General features: G+C 37.2%; 2 protein-coding genes across 2 annotated transcripts; both read right to left on the bottom strand.

Moving 5' to 3' along the window:
- Positions 1 to 9,847: 9,847 nt before the first annotated feature.
- Positions 9,848 to 10,813, bottom strand: LOC144223828 (olfactory receptor 52N4-like). The gene has a single exon (XM_077754607.1). The coding sequence runs from the start codon at positions 10,811 to 10,813 to the stop codon at positions 9,848 to 9,850; it is 966 nt and encodes a 321-aa protein (XP_077610733.1).
- A 6,364-nt stretch (positions 10,814 to 17,177) lies between these two features.
- Positions 17,178 to 18,167, bottom strand: LOC144223827 (olfactory receptor 52P1). The gene has a single exon (XM_077754606.1). It carries the CDS (start codon positions 18,165 to 18,167, stop codon positions 17,178 to 17,180), a length of 990 nt encoding a protein of 329 aa, XP_077610732.1.
- Positions 18,168 to 20,760: the final 2,593 nt, after the last annotated feature.

Genomic DNA, 20,760 nt, shown 5'->3' with positions numbered 1-20,760 from the left:
TGGGGCTTTTACACTAGAAATTAAACTTATAAGGAGCAATGATCATAGTTGACTATTGAGGGACAGTTCAGCATGCATCTGGAATCTCTATTGGCCTTATCCTTATTTATACCAATTAGGGACCATCACAGCATTAAGGAGGCACTTGTTGGGATGAGCACTGCAGGTTATATGTAAGTAATAGATTTCTAAATTCTACTCATGAAACCATAATTACACCATATTTTAACTAATCTGGATTTAAATAAAATGAAAAGAACAGAGAAGAGGAGGGAGAAGAAAAAAGAAAAGAAAACAAAAAAGGAAAGGAAAGGAAAGAAAAAACAAAAGAAGAAAATGGGACCATCACATAAATATGATTCTAGTTGTTTCCTTGTTGGACTTTCTTCGTCTCTTCAGAAATTTTGTGGAATCAAGGGGATGTGTGATTTCTTCCTATTTCTCTCAATATTGCTTCAGATATTTATTAATGAACCACAAGGAGATTTTTTAATACAGAATTATGGGAGATGAAATTTTGTAGTTTCATGATTCTAGTTGTTATAGATAGATGTCCAGTAAGGTTTTACATAGCCTCCACAAATCTTATATCACAGACTTTAAACATTTTCCAACATAAGATTGATGCAAATTAGAATACCTTTTTTAATATTCTGCTTTACATAGACTTCTAAGAAGATGACAAAAGACTAGCTTGAAAAGTTAAGTGAACATGACTGAATTTGTTGATTAAGGAGTCACATAATAGAGACAGATCATAGAAAATATTTTCTGGTTTAGTCCTAGAGAATCTACAAAGATATATCAATATAGCATTTAGCACAGGTAGTGTGATGATTTTTATTTTATTAAAAAGTAGAATTAGTTGTCTTTGAGGAAACTGCCATTGTATATTCAGATTCATGTTCAAAACTAGACTCAACTCTCTTCAGGCACTGGTGTTTTGCATGTACTCTTTATTCTGTTCAGAAGCCCAACGAGCCAAGCCTGAAAGTCACACAGCAGCAGCCTTTCCTTTGACTAAACAACTGCTCCCTTGTCCTGTGGTTTCTCCCCCTTACTTCACCACGCGGCCCTTCTCCTGAGCGCTGTTGCTTCAGAGTCTTATCTAGTCACTTGCGCCTCTCCCCGCACTTCTTTCCTTTGATCAGCCAGCTGGCCTTCCTAAAACTGCATTCTCTTGCTTAGAATGATCTATGCCCTCACACTTTCTTTCAAATAGATTAAATTCGTTTATAGCACATAAGGAACTTATGGATTTATTCTTTATATAATTACCTTTAAATATAGAAAGACATATATGATAGAAATTCAAATTCGCTCGTGTTAACACCAACAAGAGAAGATTCGTGACAACAACTAGATGCAGGTTTTGTTTTTTTTGTTTGTTTTCAGAAATGTCTTGCTGCCTCTAAGTTCGGGGAAACATGTACCACCTAATCATGGGGAAAATCATCCTTCTTTAACGGTTATGTAATTTGGTGAACACTTAAAATCATCTACAGGTGTTCGCAGCAAATTGTAACCAAACAGGCACAAAAGAGGTTTGGAAATGAGGCTGGTTTGACTTTGGCCTTTTAGGTAGAATTCCTGAGGAGTTCAGCTTCATAGTTCCATCTTGGGAACTTCAACGTGTGTGACCCACTTGACTGTATGGGTCTGGTATTTTTGCCAAATACTCATTTATTATTATATATCCTCATATCAAAGATACAACCTTGTATCTTTGATATTTTCCCCTGATTGATACTAGTGTGATACAGTTCAGAGAAGGAACAGATTTGAGGTCGCAGAAAAGAAATAAGTGTTTTTAATCTTTTTAGCACTTAAAGGTAAGCAGGACATGGAGTGTGATCCTGCTACGTAAAACATTAATATATTGATCCTGAAGACAATCTAGCAGCTGTTTTATAAATGAGGTCACTTCTATATCACCACACAAACCTTATATCTCTAATTTTAGCCCTAATCCTTTTGATAAGCTTCTCCAAGACTTTATTTCCTCCCAGGACAGAGGAAAGATCGCTTGTGCAAAACAACATAAGAAAAGGTTAAGGATGAGCTGCCATTGGATGCTCTGGGATTTAGTCAATGTGATCATGACAAGGATTTAGTACTTCACCTGTGGTTAGGAGCAGAGACTCACAGTCTGAGATCCTGGCAATGGCAGGGGTTTCCTACCCTGAAAAAAGACACAACTTTGAGAGTGACGCTTTCACATGAGGTAAGGTTGTGCTCTCTGCTCACACATGGGATAGAAATTATTAGCTTCTGGATTTTATGGGAAGCAGTAAGCAGCTCAGTGGTCTAAAGATAATAGACTTCCCTTAGAGACATGAAGAGAGAACAGCCCATAGAGAAAGCAGAATTCCTAAGATGTTAAATCCCAAAAGGTTGGAAGGGAGATTGATTCAGAGACACATTTCTTATCAGTGTAAACTGTGAGCTTACATAAGCAGAAAAATGTCTTCATTTATGAAATGAAAATAGCCCTATATAAAGTGGTCAACTTTATTAGTGTTTTAATTGTTCTTAAGTACAAAATTTCAGGGGATTTTAAATTCTGTGGTTATGTTGTTATGCTTAAAAAATACACTTTTAAAGGAGAAAGTATTTATTCACCCCATATATATCTATTAAGCTTCTACTTTGTTAACAAAATATGACAGGCATAAAATGGTCAATAAAACTGTCATGGTCCCTGTTCTCACAGAAACAGTGGCCTAGTTGGGGCAGGGGGATAAAACACTAAATAAAGAATCTAGCAAATACTTACCTATAGACTGGGAGAAGTGCTTTAAAGCAAAAATACCCAGAGATATGAGAGCATATAATGGGAGAATTAATTTAGTCTTGGTGTCAGAGAGGGATTTCCAGAAGAAACACTGGTTTGTGTCGAGGCCACATGTTTTTTTTGTGTGTTTTTTGTTTTTTTGTTTTTTTTTGAGGCCACATGTTTGAGTAAGACTTAACTCTGGTGTGTGTTTGGTGATGGGGAGGAGGGGGAGGCAAAAGATTCCAAGAAGTTTAAGATGCTGAAGTGAGGGGATCATGTTAAGTTCCAGCAATAAAAGAGGATAAATGCACTAAGGAGCGGTGGAAATGAGATATGGTGTGAAATAGACTTGTTGAGTTAACAGAGGTCAGAGACTTGTAAGCAAATTTATGGGAGGATAATAAGGGATCACTGAAAGTTTTTTTTAAAGGAGAATTAGGACCTCACAGTGATGTGGAGACCAGATTAAATGTGCCAAGGGTAAATATAAGTAAATCAGTTGAGTAACAGTAATCCAAAAGAGAGATGATTTTATCTTGCACTAGGATAGGAGCAGTGAAGATAGAGTGAATAGACTTAGAGGGGATGTTGCAGGTAAAATTGATCACTTTTACGACCAAAGAACAATTCTTTTATTTTTATTTATTTATTCTTAATTTTTTTAACGTTTTATTTATTTCTGAGAGAGAGAGAGAGAGACAGCGTGAGCAGGGGAGGGTCAGAGAGAGGAGACACAGAATCCGAAACAGGCTCCAGGTTCTGAGCTAGCTGTCAGCACAGATCCCAACGCTGCCAGAGGCTGGCTCCAGCAGGTCCAGGGGTCTTGAAAGATGGACAGTGTCGGCAAGAAAGAGAGTGAAAGAGCCCTGAGATTCTTTCTGCATCTCTGTCCTGTCGGGTTTGGTGTCTTTATAGGTCAAATGTTAACATGGCATCAGAAAATGGAATTTTTACAATGGATAGTCTCTGTGATAAGATGTTTTTGGAAAATGTACAGAAACAGGTTTTACAGAAGTCTTCTTGCAGAACTGCCCCAATTATAATGAGGTTGAATAACTAAGAAAATAACAGGGTGTTCACATTTTAATAATGCTAAGATTAAGTTATAGGTTTATAGATACTCTTATCCATCCTCATCACAGTTGCCAGGGTAAGGGAAGGTGTTTGTAGAATGTAGGCCTTAGAGAAGGGACTGCTAAACATTATCAGTTAGCAAAGGTATATGTAGTAACTTATGTTCTGCTCTTATCTGTTCCTTCTCTCTAAGTTAGGCTCTTTGTCTCTGAGCAGGACTTGATTTTCCAGTTACATGCTTTATGGCACTGGAAAGCCAACCGTACCTTTAAAGTGTTTAGCTCATTTCCAATACATAGAATAGCCTCTTTGAGTGCATTTACCTTTGTGTCTATTTTTATGATTTCTAGAATAGTTAGGCCATGAAAGACATTTTTGTTTAGTTGATTTACATGTTGAGCTGTATGAACCTCTTGGACTAACGCAACCATAGAAACGGAATTGTACATGTAAAGGTCAATCTTTTATGAGTAAGGCTTATTAGCCTGTTCATAGCTCAAGGGAAAGTATGGAGGGAAACAGGACCTACTGGAGACATGATGTCTGTTCCCATAGTTGAAAGAAGTTCCCACAATAAATTCCTTCACAAGAAGCAACCATCCTACCATGGCCAGAATAAGGGGAAAAGTCACTCTCAATATTGATCAACAAGGTACCTTCGGGGATTGGTGCTCAAGCAGAAATAATTGAGTGGGGGTGGATATCGGTCGTCATCTGATTGGCAAGAGACGGTGCAAACTTGCTTTAACCTCACCAGGAGTTTTCCGACTAGTGCACTCAGAATGCCTCCCAACACGATGCAAGGCTTGAACCCATGAATCGTGAGATCATGACCAGAGCTCAAGTCAGATGCTTCACTGACTGAGCCATCCAGGCATCCCTAATTCTTTTATTTTTTTAACTTTTGTCTTAAATTTTTTTTTCTTGAGTATAGTTGATAGAAAAGCTACATTAAGTTCAAGTGTACAACATAATGATTAAGCAAGTTTATACCTTATACTATGCTCACCAGAGTGTAGCTAACATCTAGGCCTATTACTGTACCTCTGATTGTATTCCCTATGCTGTACCTTTCATCCCCATGACTTATTCATTCCATAACTGAAAGCAGTATCCATTCTCACTTTCACCTGTTACCTCATCACCCCTCCCTGCTGGCAACCATTAGTTTGTTCTCTGTATTCATAGGTTTGATTCTGCTTTTAATTTGTTTATCATGTGTTTTCTAATATTTAAAATAGTAAAAAAATGTTTTTAATCTGAGAGAGAGAGAAAGAGAGAGAGCAGGACAGAAGATCTTAAGTAGGTTTGTGCTGACAGCAGAGAGTCAATGTGGGGCTTGAACTCATGAACCATAAAATCATGACCTGAGGCAAAGTCGGACATTTAACCAACTCAACCAACCAAGTGCCCCTGTTTTGCTTTTTAGATTCCACGTATATGTGAAATCATATGACATTTGTTTTTTTCTTTGNCTCATGGCAGTAGCTGTGCAAACACTGCCATTTCCTTGCTGTGACTGCCATCCATAGAGGCCGGTGCGGCTCCCGGCAACTTATTTTGCTGTCACACGTTGTAGCAAATGACAAGATCTCATTCTTTTTTATGGCTGAGCACTATTCCATTATATATATTTATTATATTAGTGTATTATATTATTATTCATTATATATTTACTTCTTTATCTATTTGTAATTAATGGACACAGGTTGCTTTCATATCGTGGCTATTGTAAATAGTGCTTCAATAAACACAGAGATGTAAATATCTTTTAGAATAAAAGTTTTCATTTTCTTCGTATAAATACCCAATAGCAGAATTATTGGATCAGACATTATTCCTGTTTTTAATTATTTAAGAGAGATCCATACTCTTTTCCACACTGGCTATACCAATTTGCATTCCCACCAGCAGTGCACAAATGTTTCCTTTTTTTCCACATCCTCATCACCACATATTATTTCTTGCCTTTTAGATTCTAACCATTATGATAGTGATATCTCATCGTGGCTTTAAATTTCCTTTCCCTGATGCTTAGTGATGTTATGATCTTTTCATGTACTTGTTGGCCCACTGTGTGTCATGTTTGGAAAAATGTCTATTCAGGTCCTCTGTTCATTTTTCAATTGGATTATTTGGGAGGTTTTGGTGTTCAGTTGTGTAAGTTCTTTACAGTTTTGGATATTAACCCCTTATTGGATATATCATTTACAAATATCTTCTCCCATTCAGTAAGTTGTCTTTATGTTCTGTTGATATTTTCCTTAACTATGCAGAAGGTTTTTTGCTTTGGTTAGTATAGTTTTTTTCTTGCAGTATTTCCCTTGACTTAGAAGACATCTCAAGAAAACTGATGCTGTGGCTGATGGCAAAGAAATGACTGCTTATGTTCTCTTCTAAGGGCTTTGTGGTTTCAAGGTCTCATATTTAGATGACCAAAGAACAATTCCAGTTTCTGATATATGCAGTGGGATGGCACATGATGTTATTCACATTCTAAAGGAATATTGGAGAAGGACCAAGTTACAGAAGAGAATAAATTCATATTAGGTCATGACAAGCATGAGGTGCATTTGAAACATGCATGTAAAGATTGCTTATCAGCACATAGAAAAGTAGTTGAGAGCAAAATAGCAATTTTTAAAACTTTTTTGCATCCACATCAGCAGTGTCTGAGGGTTCCAATTTTTCTACATTCTCACTAACATGATTATTACTGTTTTTTATTATAACCATTCTAGTGGACATGAAGGGTATTTCATATAATTTTGTTTTACATTTCTTTAATGACTAATAATGTTGAGCACCTCTTCATGTTGCTTACTAACATTTTTATCTTCTTTGGAGGAAAGATCTATTCATATCCTTTGCTCAGTTTTTAATTGAGAAAAGATTAAGTTTTTTTAAGATTTTTTTAAAGATTGAGTTCTGAGAGTTCTTAATATATTTTGTACACAGGTTGCAAAATAGCATTTTGAAAGGAAATATTGGAAGGACCAATATATTAACTGACAATTATTGTAATAAAGAATACATTCTCCTATATTATTTGTCGGCATATAATTTTCATAGTAATTTCTAATAATCACATGTGTTTTATATGGTATCAGTGTAAAGTCTCCTCTTTCATTTCTGGTTTTGTTTATTTGATACCTCTTTCTCTTTTTCTTAGTAAGTTCAGCTAAAGGTTGGCCAATTTTGTTTATCTTTTCAAAAACCTAGGCCTCACTTTCATTGATATTTGCTATTGTTTTGTGATCTCCATTTTATTTAGCTCTACCTTTTGTGATTTCATTCCTTCTCCTTGCTTTGATTTTTGTTTGTTCTTTTTCTAGTTCCTTGTGTATAAAGTTAAGTTGTTTTTTTTCTTAATATATGTATTTAGTGTTAGAAAGTTTTCTTCTACAAATTGCTTTGACAGCATTCCCTAGTGTTGGTGTGTTACATTTTCCACTTTCAAGTGAAAAGTAAGAGTCTTTTGAGTCTTTTCAATATTAATGCCTTTGCCCCTTTTTTATTTTATTCCACTGCTTGGATGTCTAGTGCAATGTTGGATAGAAGTGGGAAGAGTTGACCTTTTTGTCTTACTATCATCCTCAGGGTGAAATGTTTTCATATTTCATCATTAATTAGGAAGTCAGCTGTAGATTTTTTGTGCATGCCTTTTATCAGGTTAAAATTTCCTTCTAAATTAAGATTTTGCTGTGTTTTTATCATGAATGGATGTTTAATTAAAACAAATTTTTCTTAATCTGTTATAATAATTTTATTATTTTTTCCTATTTAAATCTATTTTGTGATATGTAAATTGATTACTTTTGTGTGTGTTCTCAGCCAACCAACTTTGCGTTTCTGGAATAAATCCCACTTGGTCATAATGTATTATCATACAACCCCCAACACTCACACACATTCACAGACGTACACACATGCTCATGGAGATTTTAGAGAACTGATTTATTTTCTTTTTTAAAAAATATTTTTTTCTTTTTTTGAGAGAGAGAGTATAAGCAAGGAGGGACAGAGAAAGTGGCAGAGAATCCAAAGTGGGCTCCATGCTGACAGCAGCAAACCAATGTGAGATTTGAACTCATAAACGGTAAGATCATGACCCGAGGCAGTCTGACACTCAACCAACTGAGCCATCCAGGTGCCCCAATTCATTTTCTTAATAGACATATGACTACTATAACCTTATATTTCTTCTTAGATCTCTTGTACTATTTTTAATATGTGTCTATTTCATCCACATTTTCAAGCATACTGGGATAAAGTTGTTCCTAACACACTCTTTTTGTTTATTCTGGTCAGTGCTTTATACTTGCTTGAAAAATAAAACTATACTTAAAGCTGATGGATGTTGTTTACAGTACAGGGCAATTGGCTTAATTGCCTTATGTTCAGATATTCTATACTATTTAGATTTTTCTAATTCTCTACTTTTCATTTGCTGAGAGGATATGTTAAAATATCACTGTGGATTTGATAATTTCACTGTGGATTTGATAATTTCCCCTTCCAGTATTATCCAGCTCTTTGTTTGTATGTATATATGGGTATGTACCTATAATAATATTAAGCACATACAAAGTTAGGTCTTTTTCCTGTGGAGTTGCTACTATAATCATGGAATGTTGCATTTTATTACTCCTAATATTCACTGTGTTAAAATCTACTTTGGCCCAACCACACAAGCTTTTTCTCATTTTATTTATGTGTGTGGGTGTTTATTTTTTTAAAATATTTTTATTTATTTCTAGGAGAAAGAGACAGCGTGAACAGGGGAGGGTCAGAGAGAGAGGGAGTCACAGACTGAAACAGGCTCCAGGCTCTGAGCTGGCAGTCAGCACAGAGCCGGACGCAGGGCTCGAACCCACGAACCGCGAGATCATGACCTAAGCGAAAGTCGGATGCTCAACCGACTAAGCCACTCAGGCGCCCCTGTGTGTGGGTGTTTAATGTCTTCTAAAAATATTATAGTTTTTAAGGATATTTTCTTAATTTTCATTTCATTTTCTTTCATTGAATTGCTTCATCAACTTATGTAACACTGCCATAATTTGTCAAGTTTGCCATGTTCCTATTGTTCCATCTGTTCTTTTCTTTGTTCCTATTGCTATCTTTGGGCCAATAAAATAAGTGTTATTATTGTCATTATTGTATTTTTCTTCAGTATTAGTTTTGTTAAGTATTCCAATACTTTGTTCTGACCTTCCATCAGATAATCATTATTCTAAATTCTGAATAACATACTTACTTTAGTATTTCTTCTCAGCTTTAGTTCATGTGAATAGGTATTTATTTTATCTTTTTTTGAAGGGTTTTTCATTAGATTAGAATTCTGAGTTGTAAGTATTTTTTCAGGACTTCCAAAATATCATTTGTCTTTTGGCTTCCATTGTTTCCATTGAAAAGTTGCCCAGAAGTCTCTCATATTGTCCTGTCATTTATAGATCCTTCCAAGCTGTGCATTCATTGAAAACCATCTTGAATAAAACTGACAATCTACTAGTTGGGAAGGAAGCAATTATGTGAATGTCTCATTCTAGGAGAGATCTGGCCAGGTACTAGATCACCAAGTCTCTCATAGGACCCAAGCGGCTTACACCTCATTATACCAATGACCTCATAGAACACTTTCTAGTTTCATCTTTTATAAGTGGCTGAATAAATTGGGTCATCTAGACCCAGATCATTAGTTTCATGTGATTTAATTTCCTGGATAATTGGCCCAGCTGCTCATCAGTGTTTTTCTTTCTTGGAACCTAATATCACTAAGACCTCAACTACACAGAAAACCTGGAGGTAAAAAGCGCATATAGAGGGTGATGTGGCATGAAAAATTACTTTGGTCTTCTGCAGACAATTTAATGGGAATAAACTGTTCATCATGCTTACCTGAAAAAATTATATATCTATTCTGGGAAATTCTCCTGTCTAAACAGCAGAGAGTAGCATTCTTTCCCTTTTCACCCCCAACCCAGACTAATATTCCTTTCATATGCTGTGGGATTTGATGTCCTTAGAACCTGAAAAAATCCTGATGACACCGTCTCGTATCTGCTTGGTTTTCACCCCATAGACAATAGGGTTCATAGTGGGAGGCAAGAGCAGATAAATATTGGCCACAATGATGTGGCAAGATGGAGGGATCGTGTGGCCCCCAAAGCGGTGGGAAAAGAAGGAGAAGAAGGCTGGACTGTAGGAGAAGACAATGGCACAGATGTGGGCAGTGCAGGTGCTGAAGGCCTTCTGCCGAGCATCTGCCGAGGAGAGGCTGACCACTGTCCGGAGGATCATGGTGTAGGATATTGTGATGCACAGGATGTCAAAGCCCCCAATCAGGAGGGCAACTGTCAGACCATAGATTACATTAGCCTTGATATTTCCACAGGATAACTTGGCTACAGACATGTGGTCACAGTAGGTGTGAGGAATTATATTCCCTCTGCAGTAGGGCAGGTGGTTGGTGAGGAAAGTGAAAGGAATGATGAGCAACACCCCTCTGAGAAAGGTGGAGAGCCCAGTCTTTGCAATGACAGGATTGGTGAGGTTAGCTGAGTAGCGCAGAGGGTAACAGATGGCCACATAACGGTCCAGGGCCATAAGCATGAGCACCCCAGACTCCATCCCTGTGAAGGTATGGACAAAGAACATTTGGACCAGACACTCATCAAAGCTGATTTCCTTGAAATGGAACCAGAATATGCTGAGGGCTTTAGGGATTGTACTAGAGCATATGAAAAGGTCAGTTAGGGAAAGCATGGCTAAAAAGTAATACATGGGTCTGTGCAGGGATTCCTCATTGCAGATGAGGTAGAGGAGCCCACAATTCCCTACCATTGCCACAGCATACATGGAGCAGAATGGGAAGGAAATCCACAAGTGCATGTCCTCCAGTCCTGGGATCCCATTAAGAATGAATGAGGCTGGGGTCAGGTCTGTTTGGTTTAACATTAGCATCATCAACCTAGGATGATCATTAATCATCTTATAGAATTTGTGGGTCCTCCTAGACAGAGATCAGAGAAGAAAACATCTTGTCTTAATTTCTTTTGCCCTTTTCCCCCAAGATACATTTCAATGGCCAAACAACCAATTTTTCTAACTTCCAGGGAATATGAATATAAATATTATTTAAACCAAATAGATTATTTTATATTTGTGCATTTTTAATTCACTCATCTATCATTGTAGACAACAAATACTTTTTATTGCTTAATAGTTGCCTAGTTCTTTAATAGACAAATGGCATCCATTTATAGAGGACATTTGGTTATTATTTTTTATGAAACTATATTTGTTTAAATACATTATTTAAATATTGACAACTGTACATATGTTCTAGGAAAATAAACATGAAAAATCATCCTGCTTTAAATAAATCATATTTTGAGAAAAAGTATATAGTAATGTCTTTTCCATGTGGGCATTAGGAAGTTGGAGATGGGTCTAGAAATAGAGCCAAATCATGACATACTTTATCAGTTTCTGAATAGGAGGATTCTCCTAAGGAAATAGCCTGAGGGTCACCCTGTTTCTCAGATATCGTATTGAAAAGTACAGGTGCCAGAATGCTTTAAAAATTATTGAAATATATTTTAATTATTATTTGGAAAATACAAAAGGAAACTCCAAGAGTAAAAACAGAACATAAATGCATAAATCACTGTAAAAATATAACAAAACAAAACATTCTCATTATAAAACAGAAGGCAAGGACTCCTGAATAAATCAATAAAATGTTAATATGACAAAAAACAGATAAAATACATTGATTTAGACTATTAGGATAAATTATTTAAACTGCCCTATATAAGTGAACATAAATTTGTTAATTTTAAAAAATTTATATAGGCAGTACAGAGGGCCATATGATAAAGAAAACCAAACAACAAAGTAAAATAATATACAATTGCGAGAGAAATACACACAAAATTTGGAGTAGACATACTAATTTCAGATGAAGTAGAAATTAAAGCAAGAAAAATTGGGTCAGAATTTTTAAAAGAAATTCTGGGTAGTTCTAATCATAGGATGACTTTAATGTTGATACAGTTAACGTTGGTTAAGCATGATACTTCTACTCCATCTTTGATAAAATATCCATAACTTAAATCATGGGATGCACAGAAATCCTCTTATGTAACTTATTAGTATATAGCTGGTATTAATATGAAAACTTTTCAAATTAACAGTTAAATCTGATGAAACCTCCAGTTTTCAAATTAAGGCCAATGATTTGGTTTAAAGCTAATATTTTTGCTTTGTTATTAATCTCCACTTAAGTACACAGTCAAAATACAGCGGTCTTTATTACATAGGGGCTAGGATATCTAGGCCCTCTAAGATGAAAACTGCAACCCTGAGTTGACCAGTGTTTTAAATACATTTAGAAAATTGTTTACAAGTGGGGTAACAACACTCAAAGAACTGTCATATATCATTTACCTAAATATAAATATAAATAAACATGTAGCACAGATAATTATGTTACAATATTAGGAACATAACCCTTAGAGGCATGTTTTAAAACAACTTCTAGCACTTTTATACTATTATTCTTTCCTTAAAAGATACATTTATTCTGTAAAATTATAAACTCTTACTATTACGGTCATCTGTCTGCCTCAGTCTATATCTCCCCATGCCTCTAAACACTTACCCACTTTTTGCTGCTTCGTTTTTAATGTAAGCCAATCTTGACAATTCTGGACAATGCTTAATTCTAGGTCTTAATATTTCCCCTATAGCTTACTATAAAGTAATCTTCTGTATTTTTCCCCATAAAGAGAACTTTGATCATTTAGGAACAGCTTTATTCTTACAGTAAGTTTTAGGTTCTATACAGTATCAATTCATTTGCCAAATGCCCTGTTAGTGATAGAAGTTTAAACCAACACAACCCAGTATCAATCGCAAAATTAATCTGTTGCTTTAAAACAAATTTAGTTTGTTTCCAACAGCCTAACGCAGTATCTCTTTCCAGGGAAAGTTACTGATACTTAGCTCTGGGTGTATAGGCAGTGTTTCTGGATATTGCTACACCTTTCTCACCTTTCATAAAGTACAACTTCATCTACCACTCGTTGTCAATCCTCATTTCCAGAATTTATAGGCAGTGATTTCCGCCCCCCTGTTTTGTGCTGATCTCAGCCTATGGATAACCAAGATTGTGGCTGAACTGTCCCTTGAGATTCTTCTAATAACCACAAGATGCCCTCAGCAAAAACCATCAGCAAACTCTGAAAGACACAAGATTTATTACTTACAAGTCCCAGAAATCATGGCACACCTGGAGCCACACAGAGAAGTCAGGGCAGGAGTGGAGAAGGGGTGGACCCTGGGTTCTACTTTTATTGGAGTTGAGGGGCTGCCTTGGGTGTCTCAGGCTCACTCTTTATCAGTGAATTTAAAACCTAAGAATGATAACTTAGAACACAGCAAGAGAAAAAAAAACAAGTGATCCAAAAGGTCAATTATCAGAATCAACCAATATCTGTAAAACAAAGGAGGTTCGGGATTATGCAGTCACCTGGCTGGTAACATGTTTATCTGAGATAATATCTTGGAAGTGGGTGTCTCTTTGAAATGGATGCCGTGGCAATCAAAACTTAAATCAGGCACTTGCATTACAAAAAAGAAAAAGCCAACTGTCAGGGTTCACACCACATCCTCCATTAAACCATTCTCAATACTTAGGATAGGACAATAGTCCATTCTTGGCTTCCATCACTTCCAAAGCATGTATTCCTTATGGTTAAAAGAGTTGTTTATATGGATGCATGGGTATTATGAGCATCTAAATGGAATTTTAAGCCAAACGCATCATTGTCTTACGCCACCTTCTGACTTGAACCTAGCTCAATAGAATAAAACATTTTTATCTGCAGGGAGGAAAACACCATTTAGTATCAATCTCAAATCCTTTTTCTTCTTTACATCTATGTCTGAAATGAAAATCATCCTGTCACTAACCCCTATATTGTTATAGTTAAACACCTTAGGTTTTGGAAGGAAAAATAAAGAGATAAAATATATCTGGTTCAATTTTCCAGGAACTTGGTTCTCTAAACATCACAGCCTGGGCAAGTTTTTAACTCTGGATTCTCTTGATATGAAGACTATTGACCTGAGCCTGAAGAAAAATGAATGTTATATACCCCAAATACCTCAAGGGAACATTTCAAAACATCAGAGACATAACACTGGAATTGCAATCAAGCTAACCTCTAGGGGTCCGAAATGGTTTTAATTATTGATAAATAACTAAACATTTATATGTGTGTATGTGTGAATACATGTGCACACGTATATGTCTGTATCTGAATATGTGTGTATATGAAAATAGATAGCTAGATATAGATCACAAATGAGATATTTTAATAGAACCTGATTATTTCACTGCCACAGGAATTTGGCTCCTTTCCCTATGAAGTTTTCCAAAGACCTCCAAGGGAATCAAGTTGAATATATTTGAATTATGTGAATGATTTAACTTTTTAAAAATTTTAAAAATTTCAAATATATTTGTCTCTCCATCAAAGTAACACTTACCAGTATTTAGATTTCTTTTTAAAAATTTTAATGTTTATTTATTTTTGAGAGAGAGACACAGAGCACAAGCAGGGAGGGGCAGAGAGAGCGGGAGACACAGAATCCAAAGCAGGCTCCAAACTCTGAGCTGTCAACACAGCGGCCAATGAACCATGAACCCATGAACCATGGATCATGACCTGATGCTTAACTGACTGAGACACCCAAGTGCCCCAAAATTTTTAAATTTATTAATATGAGTATATGCACAGGTAGTGCTTTAACAGATATGGGATGATATTGTTTCATTACATATATATCACTATTTTTATAATTAAGAGTGTACAAGTAGGATATTAAATGTTCTTCCAAAGGAAGGTTTCCAAGACTGTAAAATGTTTATTAAATAGATGAGTAGAATTTAGTTGATTATTTTTCTATCATTTGATATCCAGTTTTTTCTTTAATAAAAGTGCTGCAATATATATAATGTTCATGAGTCATATATGGTCTTATTATTTATTTAAAACAAATTTCTAATAGTATATGAGTTTGCATGCTATCATGCCAAGAGCAAGTTTATCTTCTGAATGTACTAATTTCATTGAAGAAATTGATATGTCAATGACACTTGAATTTACAGGTCCTAAATACCTAAAGATATTGATTTTTACTTTTCTATTTCTAACCTTATTGTGCTTAGTTTTGGATTTTTAAGTTTTTTAAAAAGTGTTTTATTTATTTTTGAGAAAGAGAGTGCAACCAGTGGGAGGGGCTGAGACAGAGGGGGACAAAGTATCCATCCACAGTGGGTTCTTCACTGACAGCAGTGAGCTCGATGCATAGCTCAAACTCATGAACTGTGAGATCATAAGCTGAACGGAAGTTGGATGCTCAGCCAACTGAGCCACCCAGCCACCTCTCAGTTTTAGATTTTTTAAATTATTTCTTCCTCTTAGACCTTTCTTTTTGACCTAATACAATTTCTTTGAGGACAAGAAGGAAAACATCATTGACATAGAAGAAGAACCAGGATTGTGTGATATCACAGAGGTCACAGCACAGAGATTCTGGAGAAGATATGGCCAAAAATACAACATGTTGAAAGGAGGTCCATTAGAAAAGATTACTGGTTGGAGGAGGACACTTGTGGGGATGAGCACTGAGTGTTATGTGGAAACTAATTTGACAATAAACTATTAAAAAAAAAAAAAAGAAAAGATTACTGGTGGCTTGGATGGCAGATGCCTCACTGGAAACTTTAACTTGTGGTTGAAATCAGATTATAATGTAGGAAGGAATAGGAGTCAAGAAAGCAGAAATAATTAGTCCCAAAAAATATTTTCCAGACACTTGCATTAAAAAGGTCACTAAGGTCAAGGGAAATTTTGCTATTGGGTCATGTACCAATAAATTTGCACAGGTTGTGAAACAAGAAATAGAAGTGAACTCCAAAGAGCATATTTTGAGAAGCTTGCTTGATCAGAAAAAGAAATTAGTAATAAATACATACAGTAATAAAGGAGGAAACAATGACTACTGATGCCAAAAGTTCATGCAAGATTTGGATTTGAGGTAGTTTACTTCTAAGAGCTTCAGTTTTTTCTTTATGGAATAGAAATTAATGAGGAATGCCTGGGTGGCTCAATTGGTTAAATGTCCCACTTCAGCTCAGGTCATGATCTCGTAGTTCATGAGTTCGAGCCCCGTGTCAGGCTGTGGGCTGACAGTTCAGAGCCTGGAGCCTGCTACAGCTTCTGTGTCTCCCTCTCTCTCTGACCCTCCCCTGCTCACGCTCACTCTCTCTCTCAGAAATAAATAAAACATTAAAAAAATTTTAAGTGTCATATTTTAAGGAAGGGAAGCTTTAGAAACCTGGTCCTTAGTGTTCAGCTCTCAGGACTGATAATCTCCAAAGGTTGAAGGGTCTATGAATTTCCAACAGGGATTTTGTGTCTCCTCTACCTAACACTGTGGGGTGGCTTTCATTTCTTTCTAAATAAATGGATGAATTAATAGCTCAGACTTCCTAATCTGATTGGTTTGTATATGTGGCTGTCTTTTGTAAGTTTAGAGATAGAAGTCAACAACCTCTGGGAGGTCCTTGGAAGATTGTGTAAGAATATTTGGACATTGATTTTCAGGGAATAATTTCCAGGTAAACTGGAAGTAAAATGACTTCCTAGAGGGTGAAGACAAGAATATATCTGGGATAAATATTCCAAGTTTAGGAATGAAGGGCTATTCTTTATTCTCATCCATAGACGTCTTATTGTTCTGTACCAGAGTATTCTAGCTGTCAGGCCCTTGCTCTTTCTTCCAATATTGCAGGTATTGGTGAGTCCCTTTCCTCTTCTTGGTTTCAATTTCTAATGGAGAAGATATAAGATTTATGCAAAAGCATATAAGTCCCTGGCAGGTCTAATGTCTTTAACTGTGGCTGTGTATCCTATTTTCTCATCCCTGCAGATGGTAACACAGCAGCTATTAGAAATCTCTGCCTGATGTATTAGTAGAGGGCCAGAAAGAAAGAGAAGTTCCTATGACTAGGCAGAGTCTCTTCTAACCTAGGTTTGAAGAACTTCTCCAGATTATACTTCCCTGGATGGAAGTTAGGGATGCTGAGCCAACTGACCTCCTCTGTGATTTATTATTTTTTGAAATGGTATAAAAGGTACTGAAGAGGACATAAGTGCCCTATGAAAACCTCTTACCGGTCTCAAATACTGAGGATTGTTTAATCTTAAAAGTCTTCTTTTCTTTTGGACTAAGTCCCTTTTGTATTACTGGATCACTCAGATACCTTGAACTCAGTTCCCTGTCCCCTTTGAAACACTCTGACAACTCTTTCCCGTATTTCTTTGGTCTTAACTCCATATACTATAGGGTTAAGGGCAGGTGGGAAGAGTAGATAGACATTGGCCAAAAGAATGTGAATATGGAGTGGAACATGGTGGCCAAAACGATGGGTAAAGAAGGAGAAGAGGGCTGGTGTATAAGAGATTAGGATGACACAGACATGGGAACCACAAGTCCCCAGGGCCTTGGACCGAGCTTCATGGGATGAGAGACGAAGGACAGCTTGTGCAATAAAGACATAGGAGAGACCAATGCAGAACAAGTCAACCCCAATGACCAACAGTGCTGCTGTCAGCCCATACACTCGGTTAGGCCTGGTGTCTCCACATGCTAGCTTCACAACAGCCATATGCTCACAGTATGTGTGTGGGATCACATGGCTTTGGCAGAAGCTCAAACGCCTAATGAGGAAGGGACATGGGAGCATGAGCATGGAGCCCCGCACCATAGCTACCACTCCAATGCGGGCAATGATGGTGTCAGTGAGAATAGTGGCATAGCGGAGTGGGTTACAAATGGCCACATAGCGATCGAAGGCCATGGCCAGCAGCACGGTGGACTCCATCATGCAGAAAGCATGAATGAAAAACATCTGTGCCAAGCAAGCAGAGGCTGAGATGTGTCCAGCCCCACACCAGAGAATGGCCAGTAGCTTGGGAACTGTGGAGAAGGAGGCAGCCAAGTCAATGGTCGAGAGCATGCACAGGAACAGGTATACAGGCTTGTGCAGGGCTGGCTCGGTGACAACCACCACCAAGATTGTGATGTTGCCCACTATTGTGGCTGTGCCCAGGCAGCACACAGGGAGTGAGAGCCACAGGTGGAACTGTTCCAGACCTGGGATGCCCAAGAGGAAGAAAACAGAAGGGTCCAGGTTAGTGTGATTAGGAGACTCCATGGTCTGGGCAAAAGCTCTGGGCATCTTCTCTGGTCAGAAACTCCACACAGTATCACATTGCCTGAAGAGATGACACAGAACAGAGATATGAATGAGTTTTGAGTGACACCAAGTATATAATGTTAGGCAAGCATTATCATCTATAAATGGGGATAATAAGACAGCCTCTAGACTTCTTAAAAGAATTGTGTTGGTTAATATTTGTACAGAACTTTGAATAGTACTTAATATATAATACTTGTCAAATAAATTAAATGAATATGAAAAAAGGCTTAAAACAAACATTTAAATAAATCAGAATTGTCTTCTCATTAAAGACTTGTCAGGGGTGTCTGGATGGTTCAGCTGGTTAAGTGTCCAACTCTAAACATGGGTTTGAGCTCCACATTGGGCTCCATGCTGACAGTGTGGAGCCTACTTGGGATTCTCTCTCTCCCTCTTTCTCTGTCTCTCTCCCCTACTCTCCCCCCCCCCACACTCTCTTTCTAAGTAAATAAACTTAAAAAATACTATTGTTGACAAAGAAAGGTATGGACCTCATCATTTTTCTCAGGAATATAATACACACACACACACACACATATACACATACACACACTCACACTGTTTTCTGAAGTATGCACAAAGATATGGTGGAACTGTCAGTCCAGAACACAAACTGCCAACACAGTTAACTGGATGAATTTGGGTATTCTTACTGTTTTTAAACTTAGAAGGGATTCTGGTTTGGGACTTAGGTAATTATTTCTCATCTTAATAGTATCATAGTTGTTTCCACCAAGAGAGATTTTCACATACTACTGATCAACTTATTATTGCAATTCTACAAGATGCTCCATCCACCCTCACATGTCTAATTTCCACTTCTTTTTTTAAAATATATTTTAAAAATGTTTTTTATTTATTTCTAGGAGAGAGAGAGACAGCGTGAGCAGGGGAAGATCAGAAAGAGAGGGAGTCACAGACCGAAACAGGCTCCAGGCTCTGAGCTGGCAGTCAGCACAGAGCCTGACGCGGGGCTCGAACCCATGAACCGCGAGATCATGACCTAAGAGAAAGTCGGACGCTTAACTGACTAAGCCACCCAGGCGCTCCTCTAATTTCCATTTCTTAAGATGTTCAAGATAATACTTTTTGGACTCCATTCTATTCCTGAAATAAAGACTTTCAACCTTTTACAGTCCATTCCACTCTTGGGTTAATCCTTTATTTACATCCTATCTGTGGTTTTTGGTGATTTCAAAGAAAAGATGTAGCCAAGTTCTTAATTTCACTCTTCCATAATGTCAAGAAGTGATTTTGTAAGACTACTTTGACTTATGCCTGATGATGACTTATCTCTTGTTGAGAAAAAATCCTATACTACTCTCCTTTTTCCCACCTTTTCCACACCTCCCCTCCCTGCAGGACATAGCCTGAAGTGGAGAGTACTTAACCTCAAAACAACTATTTTTTTTCCTTTTTTTAAAAATAGTTTATTGTCAAGTTGGTTTCCATATAGCACCCAGTGCTCATCCCCACAACTTCCCTCCTCCATGCCCATCACCCCTCTTCCCCTCCTCCCCACCCCCATCAGCCCTCAGTTTGTTCTCGGCATCCAAGAGTCTCTCATGGTTTTCCTCCCTCCCTCTCCCCACTATTTTTCCCCTTCTTCTTCCAAATGGTCCACCGTTAAGTTCCTCCTAATCCTCCAATACATGCAAACTTAAGGTATCTGCCCGTCTCTGCCTCACTTATTTCGCTCAGCATCACACCCTCAAGTTCCATCCATGTTGCTACACATGGCCAGATTTCATTCTTTCTCATTGCCATGTAGTATTACATTGTGTAGATAAACCACATCTTCTTGATCCATTCATCAGTTGGTGGACACTTAGGCTCTTTCCGTGTTTTGGCTATTGTTGAGAGTGCTGCTATGAACATTGGGGTACATGTGCCCCTATGCATCAGCACTCCTGTATCCCTTGGGTACAGTGCTTGGGTACAGTGCTATTTCTGGGTCATAGGGGAGTTCTATTGTTAATTTTTTGAGAAACCTCCACACTGTTTTCCAGAGGGGCTGCACCAGTTTACATTCCCACCAACCCGCCAACAGAGTAGGAGGGTGCCTGTTTCTCCACATCCTCGCCAGCATTTAGAGTCCTCTGATTTGCTCATTCAAAATAACTATTTAGAACGTGTGAACTCATGATGTAATGGGATCAAAATGAAACTCTTTTCATTAAGATAAAAGCTGGGAAATGACTTTAACTGGAAGTTTTCAAAATGGGAATAAGAACTTTACTGCCCTGTACTTTGTTCTGTGTATTCAACTACAAATATTTAACGTGAACCTCTTCTTTAACTAGCTCTGTTCTAGGGACTGGACAGTTATTGGAATAATCAGTATAAAAAGCCACTGAATCTAGGAAATTTGCAGTTAGAAAATAGTATAAAAGAGGAATCAACTCTTTGTTACCACTCTTTCTTGCTCCCAGTGTGTATCTGTCAGATGAGAATAGAAAAAAACTTTCCCATTTCTTAATGGACCATATACTTCATCTTCTGCACAGAAGATCCTTCACTACCATTTAGGTGTGTTTAAGAGACAAAAAAAAAAAAAAAAAAAAACACACAG

The sequence above is a fragment of the Crocuta crocuta genome, unplaced genomic scaffold (genome assembly GCF_008692635.1).
Source record: "Crocuta crocuta isolate KB4526 unplaced genomic scaffold, BGI_CrCroc_1.0 scaffold212, whole genome shotgun sequence".
Lineage (NCBI taxonomy): Eukaryota > Metazoa > Chordata > Mammalia > Carnivora > Hyaenidae > Crocuta > Crocuta crocuta.
The sequence above is the reverse complement of the archived record's forward strand: the minus strand, read 5'-3'. Positions and strand labels throughout refer to the sequence as shown.

What these genes read in the sequence shown, in the direction of transcription:
- LOC144223827 (XM_077754606.1), bottom strand. Translation starts at nt 18,167, where the DNA reads ATGCCCAGAGCTTTTGCCCAGACCATGGAGTCTCCTAATCACACTAAC.
- LOC144223828 (XM_077754607.1), bottom strand. Translation starts at nt 10,813, where the DNA reads ATGCTAATGTTAAACCAAACAGACCTGACCCCAGCCTCATTCATTCTT.